We start from the raw sequence: 16,143 nt of genomic DNA on the forward strand, positions 1-16,143 counted from the left end.
ATAGTTTGTATTCCTACTATAACCCTCATGGAAATATATCTCAACTATATTCTTTTTTTTTTTTTTTTTTTAGAATTTAATAACTTAATATAGCACACATTTATTTATTTATTTATTTTTTGGCCGGGGCTAGGTTTGAACCTGCCACCTCTGGCATATGGGACCAGCGCCCTACTCCTTGAGCCACAGGGGCCGCCCTATCTCAACTATATTCTTCTCTCAACTTGGAACATGAGCTTCTTCCAGACAAGGGAAGAGGCAGTTGATAATGACACAGGGTTAGGTCTCATATTTTCAAAAGGCATGCATTTATTCAAAATGACTCTTGCCTCCAGTATACCTCCAGAATGTAGATTAAGATTTTAGAATGAAAAAGCCCCCTGAAAGTTGGAAATAATTTCTGATTTCAAATTGTGCCATCACCATCAAACTGTATGACTGTGGCCACATTTATTCTCAAGAACTAGGTCTCCAGAGCTGACAGGGCCTACACCATAAAGTTATTGTCCGGGACATAATAAAATTCAATAAATGCAGTTGCTGCTACTATTACCACAAATGCTATTTATTTGTTTATGATAATTCTCTAATATCTTTCTTTTACTCTCAAAGCAATGTTTTAGCTGCCTTCTAAGCAAAGAAGGCTGAGATTTACAAAACCAATAACCTTATCTGTTATATTTCTTCTTCTTCTATATATAGTCAAGATTAATTTGAATCAAGAAAAAGTGTTGATTATTCCTGAGGTTACTTTTAAAACAACTACTTAAATGTTTCCAACGAATTATTTTTATAAAAGTTTTTTTTCTTTTTTTTTGTTGTAGTTCGGCCGGGGCTAGGTTTGAACCTGCCACCCTTGGTATATGGGGCCGATGCCCTACTCACTGAGCCACAGGCGCCTCCCAATTTTTACAGAAGTTTTTAATAATCATTAACATCATATGTAATTCAAAGCATTAAAAGTGACAATATAGGGCTAGGCGTGGGTGGCTCATGCCCATAATCCTAGCACACTGGGAGGCTTGAGGTGGGTGGATCACTTGAGTTCACGAGTTCAAGACCAGTATGAGCAAGAGTGAGACCCTGTCTCTAGTAAAAATGAGAAACTGAGGCAAGAGGATCTCTTGAGCCCAAGAATTTGAGGTTACTGTAAGCTATGATGCCATGGCACTCTACCAAGAGTGACAAAGTGAGACTGTCTCAAAAAAAAAAGTGACAATATGAGATTATGATACCATTTAATAAAGCAAATTATTAAGTTGGCAGAATTATTGAAATGAGAGTAATTTATATCAAAAACACCATGATTCTGTATAAGGCAAAAAGCCACTGTCTTAAGAAATGAGCTCTAATGTTAAAAATATTCTGTATCAACTTGGCACCCGTAGCTCAGTGGGTAGGGCGCCAGCCACATACACTGAGGCTGCTGGGTTCAAACCTGGCCCAGGTCTGCTAAACAATGACAACTCCAACAAAAAAACAGCCAGGTGTGGTGGGCACCTGTAGTCCCAGCTACTTGGGAAGCTGAGGCTAGAGAATTGTTTAAGCCTAAGAGTTCAAGGTTGCTATGAGTTGTATGCCACAACACTTTAGCGAAGGCAACATAGTGAGACTCTGTCTCATAAAAAAAATATGTAGCTGGTTTTCCAAAAAAAAAAAATAAATAAATAAATAAAAATATGTAGCTGGGTGTTGTGGAGGGCACCTGTAATCCCAGCTACTCGAGAGGCTGAGGCAAGAGAATTGCCTAAGCCCAAGAGCTGGAGGTTGCTGTGAGCTGTGATGCAACAGCACTCTACTGAGGGCGACAAAGTGAGACTCTGTATCAAAAAAAAAAAAAAAGGTATATACTTTGTATCATATCAGACAGCGCCCTCTGGTGCTTCGGCACAAAACTAGAGTTGGGGGTTGAGTTATTGCATATTATAATGGAAGAAAAGTTCCACATGAGACACATGAATTTCTACCCTGACTCTATCTCCAGATAGCTATGACCTGGGATAAGTTACTCTTTGGAGTAGAATTTCTTTATGATACAGTAAAAATGATTACTTCTCTTCTTAAATCTCTATTCTAAAATGACTAATTATGATTTCCATTTATTTTATTAATTCCACAGTAAATTTTTGAACATCTACTATAGGACAGATCCTAGAACATTCCTTTGGTGAAAAGATGAGTAAGTCCTAACCCTGTACCAAGTGAATGCACAATCTAATGAAGGTTCACAAAATTATGTGCATAAACGTTATAATGCTCAAAACAGATTTACTAATAGCGTGGTATTGTTTCATTTCTGAATAAGGGAAATATGCTGAAATCAAAGAAGGTGATTTTTTTAATTATAAAATAAAATTTATTTATAAAAGAAAAGGATATGTGTATACATATCCATATGTATACACACACACATACACACACCCCTATCTATTTGTAATACTGCCTCAGAGAATCTGAGTTAGCAAAAAGAAAACAATAACTACAATTTTTTAAAGCAATAATTACAAAAAAGAGAGACAAATTTTTATATACAAGATTATTTCTGAGATTCTTAGTAAAACTGAAACATATAAAGGATGTATACCAGATTCATAAAGCTTTATTTGCTTTTTAATTAAATAACCATAGATATTTAATTCCAGTTCCCAAAAATGTTTCTAAAGCATTAAACTAGAAATTTAGGTCATCTAGGGTCTCCAATCAATGTATTTAGATACTAAAATACACAAAAAAACTTGAGACTGAAAAAAAGCAATAATAGCTAAAATTGAGTTTTTAACCATATACCAGATATGACCCTAAATGCTTGAGTTGTTATCTCACTAAAATTTTTATAACAACTCTTATAAAACACTATTATTCCCACTTTATAGGTATGGAAAGAATGGCTTAGATAATTTGCTCTAGGACAGTGGTTCTCAACCTTCCTAATGCCACAACCCTTTAATACAGTTCTTCATGTTGTGGTGACCCCCAACTATAAAATTATTTTCGTTGCTACTTCATAACTGTAATTTTGCTACTGTTATGAATCGTAATGTAAATATCTGATATGCAGGATGTATTTAGGCGACCCCTGTGAAAGGGTCGTTCGACCCCCAACCGGGTCACGACCCACAAGTTGAGAACCGCTGCTCTAGGACATGCAGCTGGTGGGTTATGACAAGCCTAGGTTTATCATCACTGCAGCAAACTGCACATGATATAACCTTACTACAGATAAGTATGTGTGTATGCTAACACATAAACATCCTATATATCTGATGAAGAGTAAGTTTTATTTGCCTCTCAGTGTATTAAAAAAATAATTCAATGAGTTTTTTTTCAAGTGTTTTTCCTACTTGATATTATTTCATAATATTCTTTATAATTAATTGTGCAACTAATTAAGGCAATTTAATTGTGCTATCATTTAAAAGTGGTTATCTAGGTCTGCAAAACTCACAAAAGAAATTAAGTTTATAAAACAGAAAAAAAATACAGCAACTGTAGGTTAACATACTTGCATTTCTTGCTGGATCCTTCAGTCTATATATCAGCATATATGCATTTGTGGAGCTGGTAGAAATACAAAAAAGATTAATAGTAACAGAAAGTAGGTTGTAAAGATTCCATTTCCTAGCATCAAGTATTTATTTTAAATTGTGATTTTTTTTTCCTTTCATGCCACTGCTCACACATTCAAATTTAAAACATCTCAGAGAAAAGGAAAATGTATTTTGTTTCTAATGACATATTTATAAGAAGATTCCATACCTCCTCTTGATAACACTGTAAAGTCTACAACAAAGCTGTGTACTGAAATGACTGTAACAGGTAAGTCAGGAATCAACAAAGTTGTTCAGCAAAGGACTTGATAGTAAAAATCTTTGGTTTGGCAAGCCATATGGCCTGTGTTGTTGTTACAATGCAAAAACATCAACACACAATATGTAAACAAGTGACTATGTTAGTATTTAATAAAACTTTACTTCCAAATTTTGAAGGCAGGCTGGGTTTGGCTTGTGGGTTATAGTTTACAGACCCCTGTGTTAAATCTCGGATGACAAAACACATTGAGAAGCTACAGTTAATTCTAACTTATAAATACTAAAAATTAGGAAGTTTCTTACCTTGCAAAAGCACTGGAATAATACCCTCTGCTTCCTGAAGATCCACCATGTGTTTTCTTAATGTCCTCTTGTGTTATCTGAAAGGTTATTGTGTGTGTGTTTTTTTGTTGTTGTTGTAAAAATCTCTAACACTATTGTAACCAAATCTTTTAACTTCAGAGTTAAATGCTACATAAGACCTTCAGAATGGCCCATACAGATCCAACTGACAAAATATAACCACAATCAGTGGCTGCTCACCAGCCAGTCAGTCCTAGTACTCCTAAACACACATGAAGCACAAGGAGCTCTTATGAAGGCCTGGGGCAAGGTGTTAACTGGCTGTCCATTTCTGCAGACATTCAGCAAGCCCCAAATAAAACAAATCAAAACAAAGAAATAGAAACAATACACAAAATCAGGAAGTTTACTAAAAGCAAAAAATGAAAGACTGATTTAATATGGGTCTTAAGATGCAATACTAGACAGACTCTCTCATCTCCACTTCTGATGTGTAAAATAATCTTACAAGATAGCTCTTACCCTGCTGACATGTTGATCATTGAAGCTGTACCACTGCTCATCACTGAATGACTTTATACATGCATAGTAATGACCACCAGCTGCACTCCCCGAATGAACCATAACAGAGAAGAGCTCATAAATCAAGGAATTCTAAGGGGAAAAAGTAAAAGTAACTCAGAAGACAGGAAAAACACTGAACCCTTATTTGTATATTTCCTATTTTCTATTAACACACAATGAAATAACAGGATATTAATAGTTGTCCTTTGTATTACAGGTCAACTTTCTCCTCAGATAAAATTAAAATGGCAAGTCACCAAATAATTTTACATACCACAAGTTTCAGAAGTTTATTTATTGTATTTTTTCACATTTTGATTATGCTATAACCTACGGAAGTATATATACTGAAATAAAAACTTAATTTATGTAAAAATTAAATATAGTCTGAAATTTTAAAGCAGTTACTTCTACAAGGCTATTCTAATATGTACAGTCAAGATCAAAAAACTCCCCAAAATAACAGATTTTTATTAAAATAAAATTCTATTTCTTTTATAAAAGAGTTGTGCAATATAATTATTTGGAAAACCTACAAATATATGTAGGTATATATATATATATATATATATATCTTTTATATATGTGTTTATATATGTATATGTATGTAATATCTATGATATAGTGATCTAATGATTTAATATGTCTCACTTTTATTAAGAATGAATCCTGAATTATATTATCTATAATAAATTAAAATTGTTTTAATAGTTTCCTATTAAATTCTGCAAACAATTCTTCACTGCTTGAAAATAAAGAATAAGTAAACTTCAAGAAATTTGTAGAAGAAAACAGAAATAAAAAAGCAACTGATAAAAAGACACCAACTTGTCCTTGTATTTAGAACCATCTTTTCTTTTAAAAGCCCAGGCACTTCGCAGCTCCTAAGACAGTTTGGGATACTAAAGATCTTACAGGCTAGTGATCCTATCTTAAGAATGGACATGGAGGAAGATGGTGATAAAGGAAAAGGTAAAGATGTTAAAAAGACAGTATGACATAAGATTCCAGTTGATAACAAGCTAGCTTGATTTCTTTACTTTTTTACAAGAACTACGGTTTGTCTTCTTTATTCTTTGTTTTAAAAACCATTTTAGCCTCTTGGAATTCTCAAGACATTTCAGTTTATCTTATTAATAAAATAACTATAAATCAACTATTATTACTTAATGAAATTTCTAGAAGAAATTCAGAAATGTCTCAAAATTTCTTTACATGTTTCAAATTTTATTTTATTTTATTTTGAGATAGAGTCTCACTATGTCTCCCTTGGTAGAGTACCGTAGCGTCACAGCTCACAGCAACTTCAAACTCTCAAGGGCTTAAGCGATCTTGACTCAGCCTCCCAAGTAGCTGGGACTACAGGCACCCGCCACAATGCCTAGCTATTTTTTTGCTGCAGTCGTCATTGTTGTTTAGCAGGCCTGGGCCAGGTTCGAACCCACCAGCCTCAGTGTATGTGGCTGGTGCCCTTACCCACTGTTGCTATGGGTGCCGAGTCATTCAAATTTTATTCCTAAAACTAAAATTAATCACAGGGGTTGTAGGGGGAAGGATTCAGAATTAACTGCAATCCAAAATTTGTATTTAAAGTACTAACCAACTTATAAAATGTGGTTAAGTTCACACTATTGAAGTGCTTTGAGTATAGTAGGTAAATACAGTTTATCAATATTGGTTTTTCATGTCACATCTTTAAAAACCTCTTTAAAGAACAATCAAAATATCTTCAAAAAGAACTTCCTCTCTACAGAGGAACAAAGATAAGAATTATAGCACATTTTTTCATTATAAAACATATAAGCAAGAATGAACTGTAGTAAAATAATTAAAGTGTTTAAGGAAAAATTACTACCAACTTAGAATTCTATATTCAGTGAAATAATCCTTCAAAATTGAGGAAGAGAAACTCAGAATCAATAGCAAAAGGAAAACTAGAAAATTTGCAAATACGTGTATATTTAACAACATATTCTGCAACAACTAATGGGTCAAAGAAGAAATCACCAAGGAAATTGAAAAATATCTTGAAAAAAATAAAAATAAAAACACAACAAACAAAAACTTAGAGAATGAAGCAAAAGCAGTACTAAGAAAAAGGTTCATAGTTATAAATGCCTACATTAAAAAACAGAAAAATATTTCAAATCAATAACGTACCATTACACCCAAACTAGAAAAAGGACAAATTAAACTCAAAGTTAGCAGAAGGAAGGAAAGAATGAAGTTCACAGCAGAAATAAATTAAATAGATAATAGGAAAAGGCGGTGCCTGTGGCTCAACAGAGTCGGGCGCCGGCCCCATATACGGGAGGTGGTGGGTTCAAACCCAGCCCCGGCCAAAAACTGCAAAAACTGCAAAAAAAAAAAAAAAATCTATATCTATCTATATATATAAATAGATAATAGGAAAAAAATAGCAAAATGAAGAGCTGACTTTTTGGAAACATCAAAAAAATCAACGAACAGTTAGCTAGACTAAGAAAAAAGGACAAAAGATTCAATTAACAAAACTCAGAATTGAAAAAAGGAGATAATAAGAATCATGAGAAACTACTATCAACAATTACATACCACCAAATGAGAGAACCTAGAAGCAATGGATGGAATTCAGAACAAAAGAGGAGTTGCAATCTTATTTTCAGATTCATGTGGATTTAAAGCAACTAAAGTCAAAAAAGACAAAGATGGTCACTTTATATTGGTCAAGGGAAAAATACAACAAGAAGATGTTTCAATTCTAAATATTTATACACCCAATTTAAATGCTCCCAGATTCTTAAAACAGACCTTACTCAGTCTGAGCCATATGATATCTGATAATACCATAATAACAGCGGACTGTAACACTCCTCTTACAGAGCTGGACAGATCCTCTAAACAGAAATTAAACAAAGATATAAGAGATTTAAATGAGACCCTAGAACAACTGTGCTTGATAGACGCATATAGAACACTCCATCCCAAAGATAAAGAATATACATTCTTCTCATCACCCCATGGAACATTCTCCAAAATTGATCATACCCTGGGGACACAAAACAAACATCAACAGAATCAAAAGAATTGAAATTTTACCATGTATCTTCTCAGACCACAAGGCACTAAAGGTGGAACTCAACCCCACACAAAGGCATGGAAATTAAACAATCTTCTGTTGAATAACAGACGGGTGCAGGAAGAAATAAAACAGGAAATCATTAACTTCCTTGAGCATAACAACAATGAAGACACAAGCTACCAAAACCTGTGGGATACTGCAAAAGCAGTTTTGAGAAGAAAATTCATCACTCTAGATGCCTACATTCAAAAAACAGAAAGAGAGCGCATCAACAATCTCACAAGCCATCTTATGGAATTGGAAAAAGAGGAACAATCTAAGCCTAAACTCAGTAGAAGAAAAGAAATATCCAAAATCAAATCAGAGATCAATGAAATTGAAAACAAAAGAATCATTCAGAAAATCAATGAAACAAGGAGTTGGTTTTTTGAAAAAATAAATAAAATAGATAAACCATTGGCCAGACTAACGAGGAATAGAAAAGTAAAATCTCTAGTAACCTCAGTCAGAAATGATAAAGGGGAAATAACAACTGATCCCACAGAGATACGAGAGATCATCTCTGAATACTACCAGGAACTCTATGCCCAGAAATTTGACAATGTGAAAGGAATGGATCAATATTTGGAATCACACTCTCTCCCTAGACTTAGCCAGGAAGAAATAGAGCTTCTGAACAGACCAATTTCAAGCACTGAGATTAAAGAAACAATAAAAAATCTTCCAACCAAAAAATGCCCTCGTCCAGATGGATTCACACCAGAATTCTATCAAACCTTCAAGGAAGAGCTTATTCCTGTACTGAAGAAATTATTCCAAAAAATTGAGGAAGAAGGAATCTTCCCCAACACATTCTATGAAGCAAGCATCACCCTGATACCAAAACCAGGAAAAGACCCAAACAAAAAGGAGAATTTCAGACCAATCACACTCATGAATATAGACGCAAAAATTCTCAACAAAAATTCTAGCCAATAGATTACAGCTTATCATCAAAAAAGTCATTCATCATGATCAAGTAGGCTTCATCCCAAGGATGCAAGGCTGCTTTAACATACGCAAGTCCATAAACGTTACCCACCATATTAACAGAGGCAAAAATAAAGATCACATGATCCTCTGAATAGATGTAGAAAAAGCATTTGATAAAATCCAGCATCCTTTTCTAATTAGAACACTGAAGAGTATAGGCTTAGGTGGCACATTTCTAAAACTGACTGAAGCTATCTATGACAAACCCACAGCCAATATTTTACTGAATGGAGTAAAACTGAAAGCTTTTCCTCTTAGAACTGGAACCAGACAAGGTTGTCCTCTGTCACCTTTACTATTCAACGTAGTGCTGGAAGTTCTAGCCAATACAATTAGGCAAGACAAGGAAATAAAGGGAATCCAAATGGGAGCAGAGGAGGTCAAACTTTCCCTCTTTGCTGATGACATGATCTTATACTTAGAGAATCCCAAAGACTCAACCACAAGACTCCTAGAAGTTATCAAAAAATACAGTAATGCTTCAGGATATAAAATCAATGTCCACAAGTCAGTGGCCTTTGTATACACCAATAACAGTCAAGATGAGAAGCTAATTAAGGACACAACTCCCTTCACCATAGTTTCAAAGAAAATGAAATACCTAGGAGTATACCTAATGAAGGAGGTGAAGGACCTCTATAAAGAAAATTATGAAATCCTCAGAAAGGAAATAGCAGAGGATATTAACAAATGGAAGAACATACCATGCTCATGGATGGGAAGAATCAACATTGTTAAAATGTCTATACTTCCCAAAGCAATCTACCTATTCAATGCCATTCCTATCAAAATACCAACATCGTACTTTCAAGATTTGGAGAAAATGATTCTGCAAATGATTCTGTTTTGTATGGAACCGGAAAAAACCCTGTATAGCTAAGGCAGTTCTTAGTAATAAAAATAAAGCTGGGGACATCAGCATACCAGATTTTAGTCTGTACTACAAAGCCATAGTGTTCAAGACAGCATGGTCTGGCACAAAAACAGAGACATAGACACTTGGAATAGAATAGAAAACCAAGAAATGAAACTAACATCTTACAACCACCTAATCTTCGAAAAACCAAAGAAGAACTTACCTTGGGGGAAAGACTCCCTATTCAATAAATGGTGTTGGGAGAACTGGATGTCTCATGTAAAAGACTGAAACTGGACCCACACCTTTCCCCACTCACAAAAATTGATTCAAAATGGATAAAGGACTTAAATTTAAGCCATGAAACAATAAAAATCCTCAAAGAAAGCATAGGAAAAACACTGGAAAATATTGGCCTGGGGAAAGACTTCATGAAGAAGACTGCCATGGCAATCGCCAGAACAACAAAAATAAACAAATGGGACTTCATTAAACTGAAAAGCTTCTGTACAGCTAAGGAGACAATAACCAAAGCAAAGAGACAACCTACACAATGGGAAAGGATATTTACATATTTTCAATCAGACAAAAGCTTGATAACTAGTATCTATAGAGAACTCAAATTAATCCACATGAAAAAAGCCAACAATCCCTTATATCAATGGGCAAGAGACATGAATAGAACTTTCTCTAAAGATGACAGATGAATGGCTAACAAACACATGAAAAAATGTTCATCATCTCTATATATTAGAGAAATGCAAATCAAAACAACCCTCAGATATCATCTAACCCCAGTGAGAATGGCCCACATCACAAAATCTCAAAACTGCAGATGCTGGCATGGATGTGGAGAGAAGGGAACACTTTTACACTGCTGGTGGGACTGCAAACTAGTACAACCTTTCTGGAAGGAAGTATGGAGAAACCTCAAAGCACTCAAGCTAGACCTCCCATTTGATCCTGCAATCCCATTTCTGGGCATCTACCCAGAAGGAAAAAAATCCTTTTATCACAAGGACACTTGTACTAGACTGTTTATTGCAGCTCAATTTACAATTGCCAAAATGTGGAAACAGCCTAAATGCCCACCAACCCAGGAATGGATTAACAAGCTGTGGTATATGTACACCATGGAATACTATTCAGCTATTAAAAAAAATGCAGACTTTACATCCTTCGTATTAACCTGGATGGACGTGGAAGACATTATTCTTAGTAAAGCATCACAAGAATGGAGAGCATGAATCCTATGGTACTCAATTTTGATATGAGGACAATTAATGACAATTAAGGTTGGGGGAGGGAGGAAAAGAGAAAGAGGGACGGAGGGAGGGGGGTGGGGCCTTGGTGTGTGTCACACTTTATGGGGGCAAGACATGATTGCAAGAGGGACTTTACCTAACAATTGCAATCAGTGTAACCTGGCTTATTGTACCCTCAATGAATCCCCAACAATAAAAAAAAAAAAAAAAGTTACCATCAAAGAAAAGTTCAGGGCCAGTTTTGCCGGAGAATTCAACAAAACATTCAAAGAATAATTAATATCAATCCTTCTCAAACTCTTCTTAAAAAGCAAAGGGGAAGAGAACACATCTAAATTCATTCCATTACTTTGATACCCAAACCAGACAAAGATACTATGTAGTGCAAGAAAACTACAGACCAATATCCTTGATGATTACTGATGCAAAAATCCTTGACAAAACACTAGCAAACCAAATTTACAACACATTTAATAAGCATATGGATTTATTCCTGGAACGCAAGGATGGTTCACTGTATGAAAATCAATCGGTGTAATATCCTACATTTACAGAATGAAGGACAAAAAGCACACAGTCATCTCAATTGATGAACAGAAGCAGCATATGACAAAATTCAACACTCCTCCCCCTTCAAGACAGAAACAGTAAACTAGGAATAGAAAAATATTACCCAAACATAATAAAAACTTCATATGAAAGACTACGGCTAACATACTAAATGGTAAAAAACTGAAAGTTTTCCCTCTAAAATCAGGAACAAAGCAAGGATACCCACTGTGACCACTTTTATTCCACATATTGCTAGCCACAGTAATCAGGCAAAAAGAAGACACAAAAACTATCCGAATAGGAAAGAAAGAAGTAAACTTATTTCTGTTCACCGATGACAATCTTATATATAGAAAACAGATTCCCCACCAAAAAAAGTCATAATTAATAAATAAATTCAGCAAAATTGTTGCGTACAATATCAACATGCAAAAATTTGTTGCATTTTTAAACAAAGAACAATCTGAAAAAGAAAACTTAAAACTTAAAAAAGTCCAATTTCTAACTGCATCAAAGAGAATAAATAAAATGGTTATGAAAAAATATAACCTAAAGATTCATACCCTGAAAACCACAAAACACTGCAGAAAGAAAATTAAAGACAAATAAATGGCAAGGCAATGACATATTCTGATTGACATAAACACAGATACATGAACCAACAGAACATAAAAGAGAACTCAGAAATAAACCTTCATGTATGTGGTCAAATGATCTTTGACAAAGGCTGCACAATGGGTAAAAGGATAGTCTCTTTAATAAATGGTGCTGGAAAAAGTAGATATCCACAAGCAAAAGAATAAAGTTAGACTCTTACTTTATACTACATAAAAAAAATTAACTCAAAATGGGTTAAAACCTAAACATAAGACTGAAACTATAAAACTCCTTGAGGAACACATAGGGCAATTCTTCCTTACACTGAATTTAGCAATGACCAAAACCACAGGCAACAAAACCAAAAATAGAAAAGTGACACTACATTAAACTTAAAAATTTCTGTGCATCAAGAGAATCAATTGGGCGGCGCCTGTGGCTCAGTCGGTAAGGCGCCGGCCCCATATACCAAGGGTGGCGGGCTGAACTGCAACCAAAAAATAGCAGGGCGTTGTGGCGGGCGCTTATAGTCCCAGCTACTCGGGAGGCTGAGGCAAGAGAATCGCTGAAGCCCAGGAGTTGGAGGTTGCTGTGAGCTGTGTGATGCCACGGCACTCTACCGAGGGCCATAAAGTGAGACTCTGTCTCTACCAAAAAAAAAAAAAAAAAAAGAGAATCAATCAATAGAGTGAAAAAGCACCCTACAGAATAGAAGAAAATATTTGCAAGTTATGTATCTGATAAAGGGTTAATATCCAGAACATATAAAGAACATCTATTAACTCAAGTCCAATTTAAAAATGGGTGAAAAACCTGGATATTTCTCCAAAGAAGATGCAAGTGGTCAAGAAGCATTTAAAAAGATGCCCAATATCACTAATTATTAGGGAAATGGAAATTAAAACCACAATGAGATATCATCTTATACACTTTAGGATGGCCAATATCAAAAAACCCAGCTCAGTGTTGACAACGATGTGGAAAAATATGAACCCTGGTGTGTTGGTGGTGGGAATGTAAAATGGTATGGCCACTATGGAGAAAAGTATGGTATTTCCTCAAAAGAATTAAAAGTAAAATTACCATAGTATCCAACAATCTCACTTCCAGCTATATACTTAAAGGAACAGAAAGCAGGATCTCAAAGAGACATATGCACACCCATGTTCAAAAAAAACAATAAAAATCTTAGAAAAAAGTGTGGGAAAAACTCTTTTGATGATATATAACTGGGGAAAGATTTTATGATAAAGACTTTAGATTTTATGATATGCATCTTTCTATTTAAACCGGGTTTCTTACAACAAATAGTTGTGTCTTGGCTTTTTCAGTTCACTCTGACAATTTGTGTTGTTTAATTGGTGTATTAGACCCTTCACAGTTAGAGTGATTATTGATACGGTTTCATTAATGTCTACCATGATTGTAACTATCTTCTGTTCATTACATTTGTTTGGTTTCTTTTTTCTCTTCATTTTCTGCCTTCACGAAATTGAGCATTTTATTATAATTCAGCTTTATATCCTCTTATAGCATCTCAATTATATTTTAAAAGGTTTTTTAGTGGTTGCTTTAGGGTTTACAATGCACATTTTTAAGTAATCTAAATTGACCTGCAAAGTAACCGTATTGCTTCATGTTCAGTGTATGTACGTTGCGACAGTCTTTCCATTGCCTTCTTTCCATCCACGTGACAGTGCTTTTATTCATTTTATTTGTCTCTATGCTGTAATTGCCCAAAAGATGTTACTATTGTTACCTTAAACAAATAGTTATCTTTGAGGTCAATTAAGAATAAAAAATATGGGCGGCGCCTGTGGCTCAAGGAGTAGGGCGCCAGTCCCATATGCCAGAGGTGGTGGGTTCAAACCCAGCCCTGGCCAAAAGAAAAAAAAAAGAATAAAAAATATGAAATATTTCATTTTACCTTAACTTATTCCTTCTTTCATGCTCTTCCTTGACCATCGCAACAACAAAAATTAACAAATGAGACTCAATTAAGCTGAAAAGCTTCTGCACAGCTAAGGACACAATAAGTAAAGCAAAAAAGACAACCTTCAGAATGGGAAAAAGATATTTGCAGGATGTGAATCTGACAAAGGGTTGATAACTAGAATCTACAGAGAACTCAAATTAATCAACAAAAACAGAGCAAACAATCCCATCTATCACTAGGCTAGAGATATGAACAGAACCTTCTCTGATGAAGACAGATGAATGGCTAACAAATATTTGAAAAAAGGCTCACCATCCCTGATCATCAGAGAAATGCAAATCAAAACCACCTGGAGATTATCACTTAACCCAGTGAGAATAGCCCACATCACAAAGTCTCAAAGCTGCAGATGCTGGTGTGGATGTGGAGAGAAGGAAAAACTTTTACACTGCTGGTGGGACTGCAAACTAATACCACCATTTTGGAAGGAAGTATGGAGAATCCTTAAAGAATTCAAGTTAGACCTCCCATTTGATCTTGCAATCCCATTCCTAGGTATCTACCCAGAAGAACAAAAATCATTTTATTGTAAGGACATCGGCACTAGACTGTTTGTCGCACCTCAATTTACAATCACCAAAATGTGGAAACAACCTAAATACCCACCAACCCAGGAATGGATTAACAAGCCATGCTATATGTATACCATGGTACTCAGCCATTAAAAAAAGATGGAGACTTTACATCTTCTGTATTAACCTGGATAGAGTTGGAACACATTCTTCTTAGTAAAGTGCCACAAGAGTGGAGAAGCAAGAATCCAATGTACTCAATTCTAATATGATGCCAGTAGATGATCTAATACATACCCACATTTAAGAAAAACTCAATTCAATTCAAGGTGGGAGGGTGGGGAAACAAGTGGGGAGTGGAGAGGAGGGAGGAGGATGGGAGGGTTATGGTGTATGACACACCTCTTGGAGGTGGGACACAATTATAAGAAGGATTTTACCTAAGAAATGCAATCAGTGTAACCTAATTCTTTGTACCCTCAATGAACCTGAAACAATAAAAAATAAAAATTACAAACTACTATATTATCAAAACTCACAAAGAAAAAGATAATCTGAATAGCCATGTATCTACTAAAAAATTAGAATCAATAATTAATACCTTTCTAAAAAAGACAGCATTAGGGCCTTATAATTTCACTAGTGAATGCTACTAAACACTTTAGGAAGAAATAATACTAATTCTCCACAGTCTCTTCCAAAATTAAAGACAAAGGAAACATTCCCCAACTCATTCTATGAGTTCAGCATTACCAAAACCAGATAAAGACATTACAAAAAAGGAAAACTGCAGACCAATGCTTCTCATGAACAGAGATGCAAAAATCCTCTGCAAAATATTAGCAGATCAAATCCAGTAATATATAAAAAGAATTATATACTCTGACAAAATAGAATTTAGTCTAAGTATGCAAAGACAATTCAACATCAGAAAATCAATCTATGTAATTCAACTAAAAAAGAAAAATCATATGTCAAAATGAAAAATCATATGACACAGAAAAATCATCTTACAAAATCCAACACCCATTCATGATAAACAAGAAAAAATTCTCAATAAACTAGGAGACAATCACACTTAATGGTAAGAGACAGAAATTTTCCCTCTAGGAGACTGGGAACATGACAAAAAGAAAAAGGTATACATATGGAAAAGAAAGAAAGCTGTCTTTATTCTCAGATGACATGACTGTTTACGTTAAAAAAAAAAAGAATAGGCCAGGGGCTGGATTTGACTCTCTTGAGCCAAAGTTTGCCAACTCTTGCTAGAAAGTCATGTTTTTATACTAAGTTATAATGTATCCACTGCATAATTCATTACATAGCAATTCCTGCTCATCTGTGTTTCCTGAATAATCAGATAATTTTAAAAGGTTAGGTGGTGGGAAAAATGGCCTTGGTCTAAAAACATTTATGAAAGTGAATTCTATTCTTAAATTATTCTTTAAAAATATCTGTATTTAATATGACTCTGCAAGACTTCACTAGCGATCAGTATTCACATTAGTGATTTATTATTCACACCATGCTCAAGGTATTTTATTTTAATTTTTTCCTCAATAAAGCAGAATATATGAATGTGAAATGATCTGATAA

At 34.7% G+C, this 16,143-nt stretch overlaps 1 protein-coding gene across 3 annotated transcripts in view; it reads right to left on the reverse strand.

Moving 5' to 3' along the window:
* Positions 1-16,143, reverse strand: part of USP47 (ubiquitin specific peptidase 47) — a 126,154-nt gene that overhangs the window by 26,239 nt on the left and 83,772 nt on the right. For all 3 annotated transcript variants that reach the window (XM_053560443.1, XM_053560442.1, XM_053560441.1), the window contains 3 exons: positions 4,635-4,766; positions 4,113-4,189; positions 3,503-3,558 (listed from right to left, as the gene is read on the reverse strand). In XM_053560443.1, coding sequence (XP_053416418.1) covers positions 3,503-3,558; positions 4,113-4,189; positions 4,635-4,766 — 265 coding nt within the window. The remainder of the gene's footprint in view (positions 1-3,502; positions 3,559-4,112; positions 4,190-4,634; positions 4,767-16,143) is intronic.

This window comes from Nycticebus coucang, chromosome 14 (genome assembly GCF_027406575.1).
Source record: "Nycticebus coucang isolate mNycCou1 chromosome 14, mNycCou1.pri, whole genome shotgun sequence".
Lineage (NCBI taxonomy): Eukaryota > Metazoa > Chordata > Mammalia > Primates > Lorisidae > Nycticebus > Nycticebus coucang.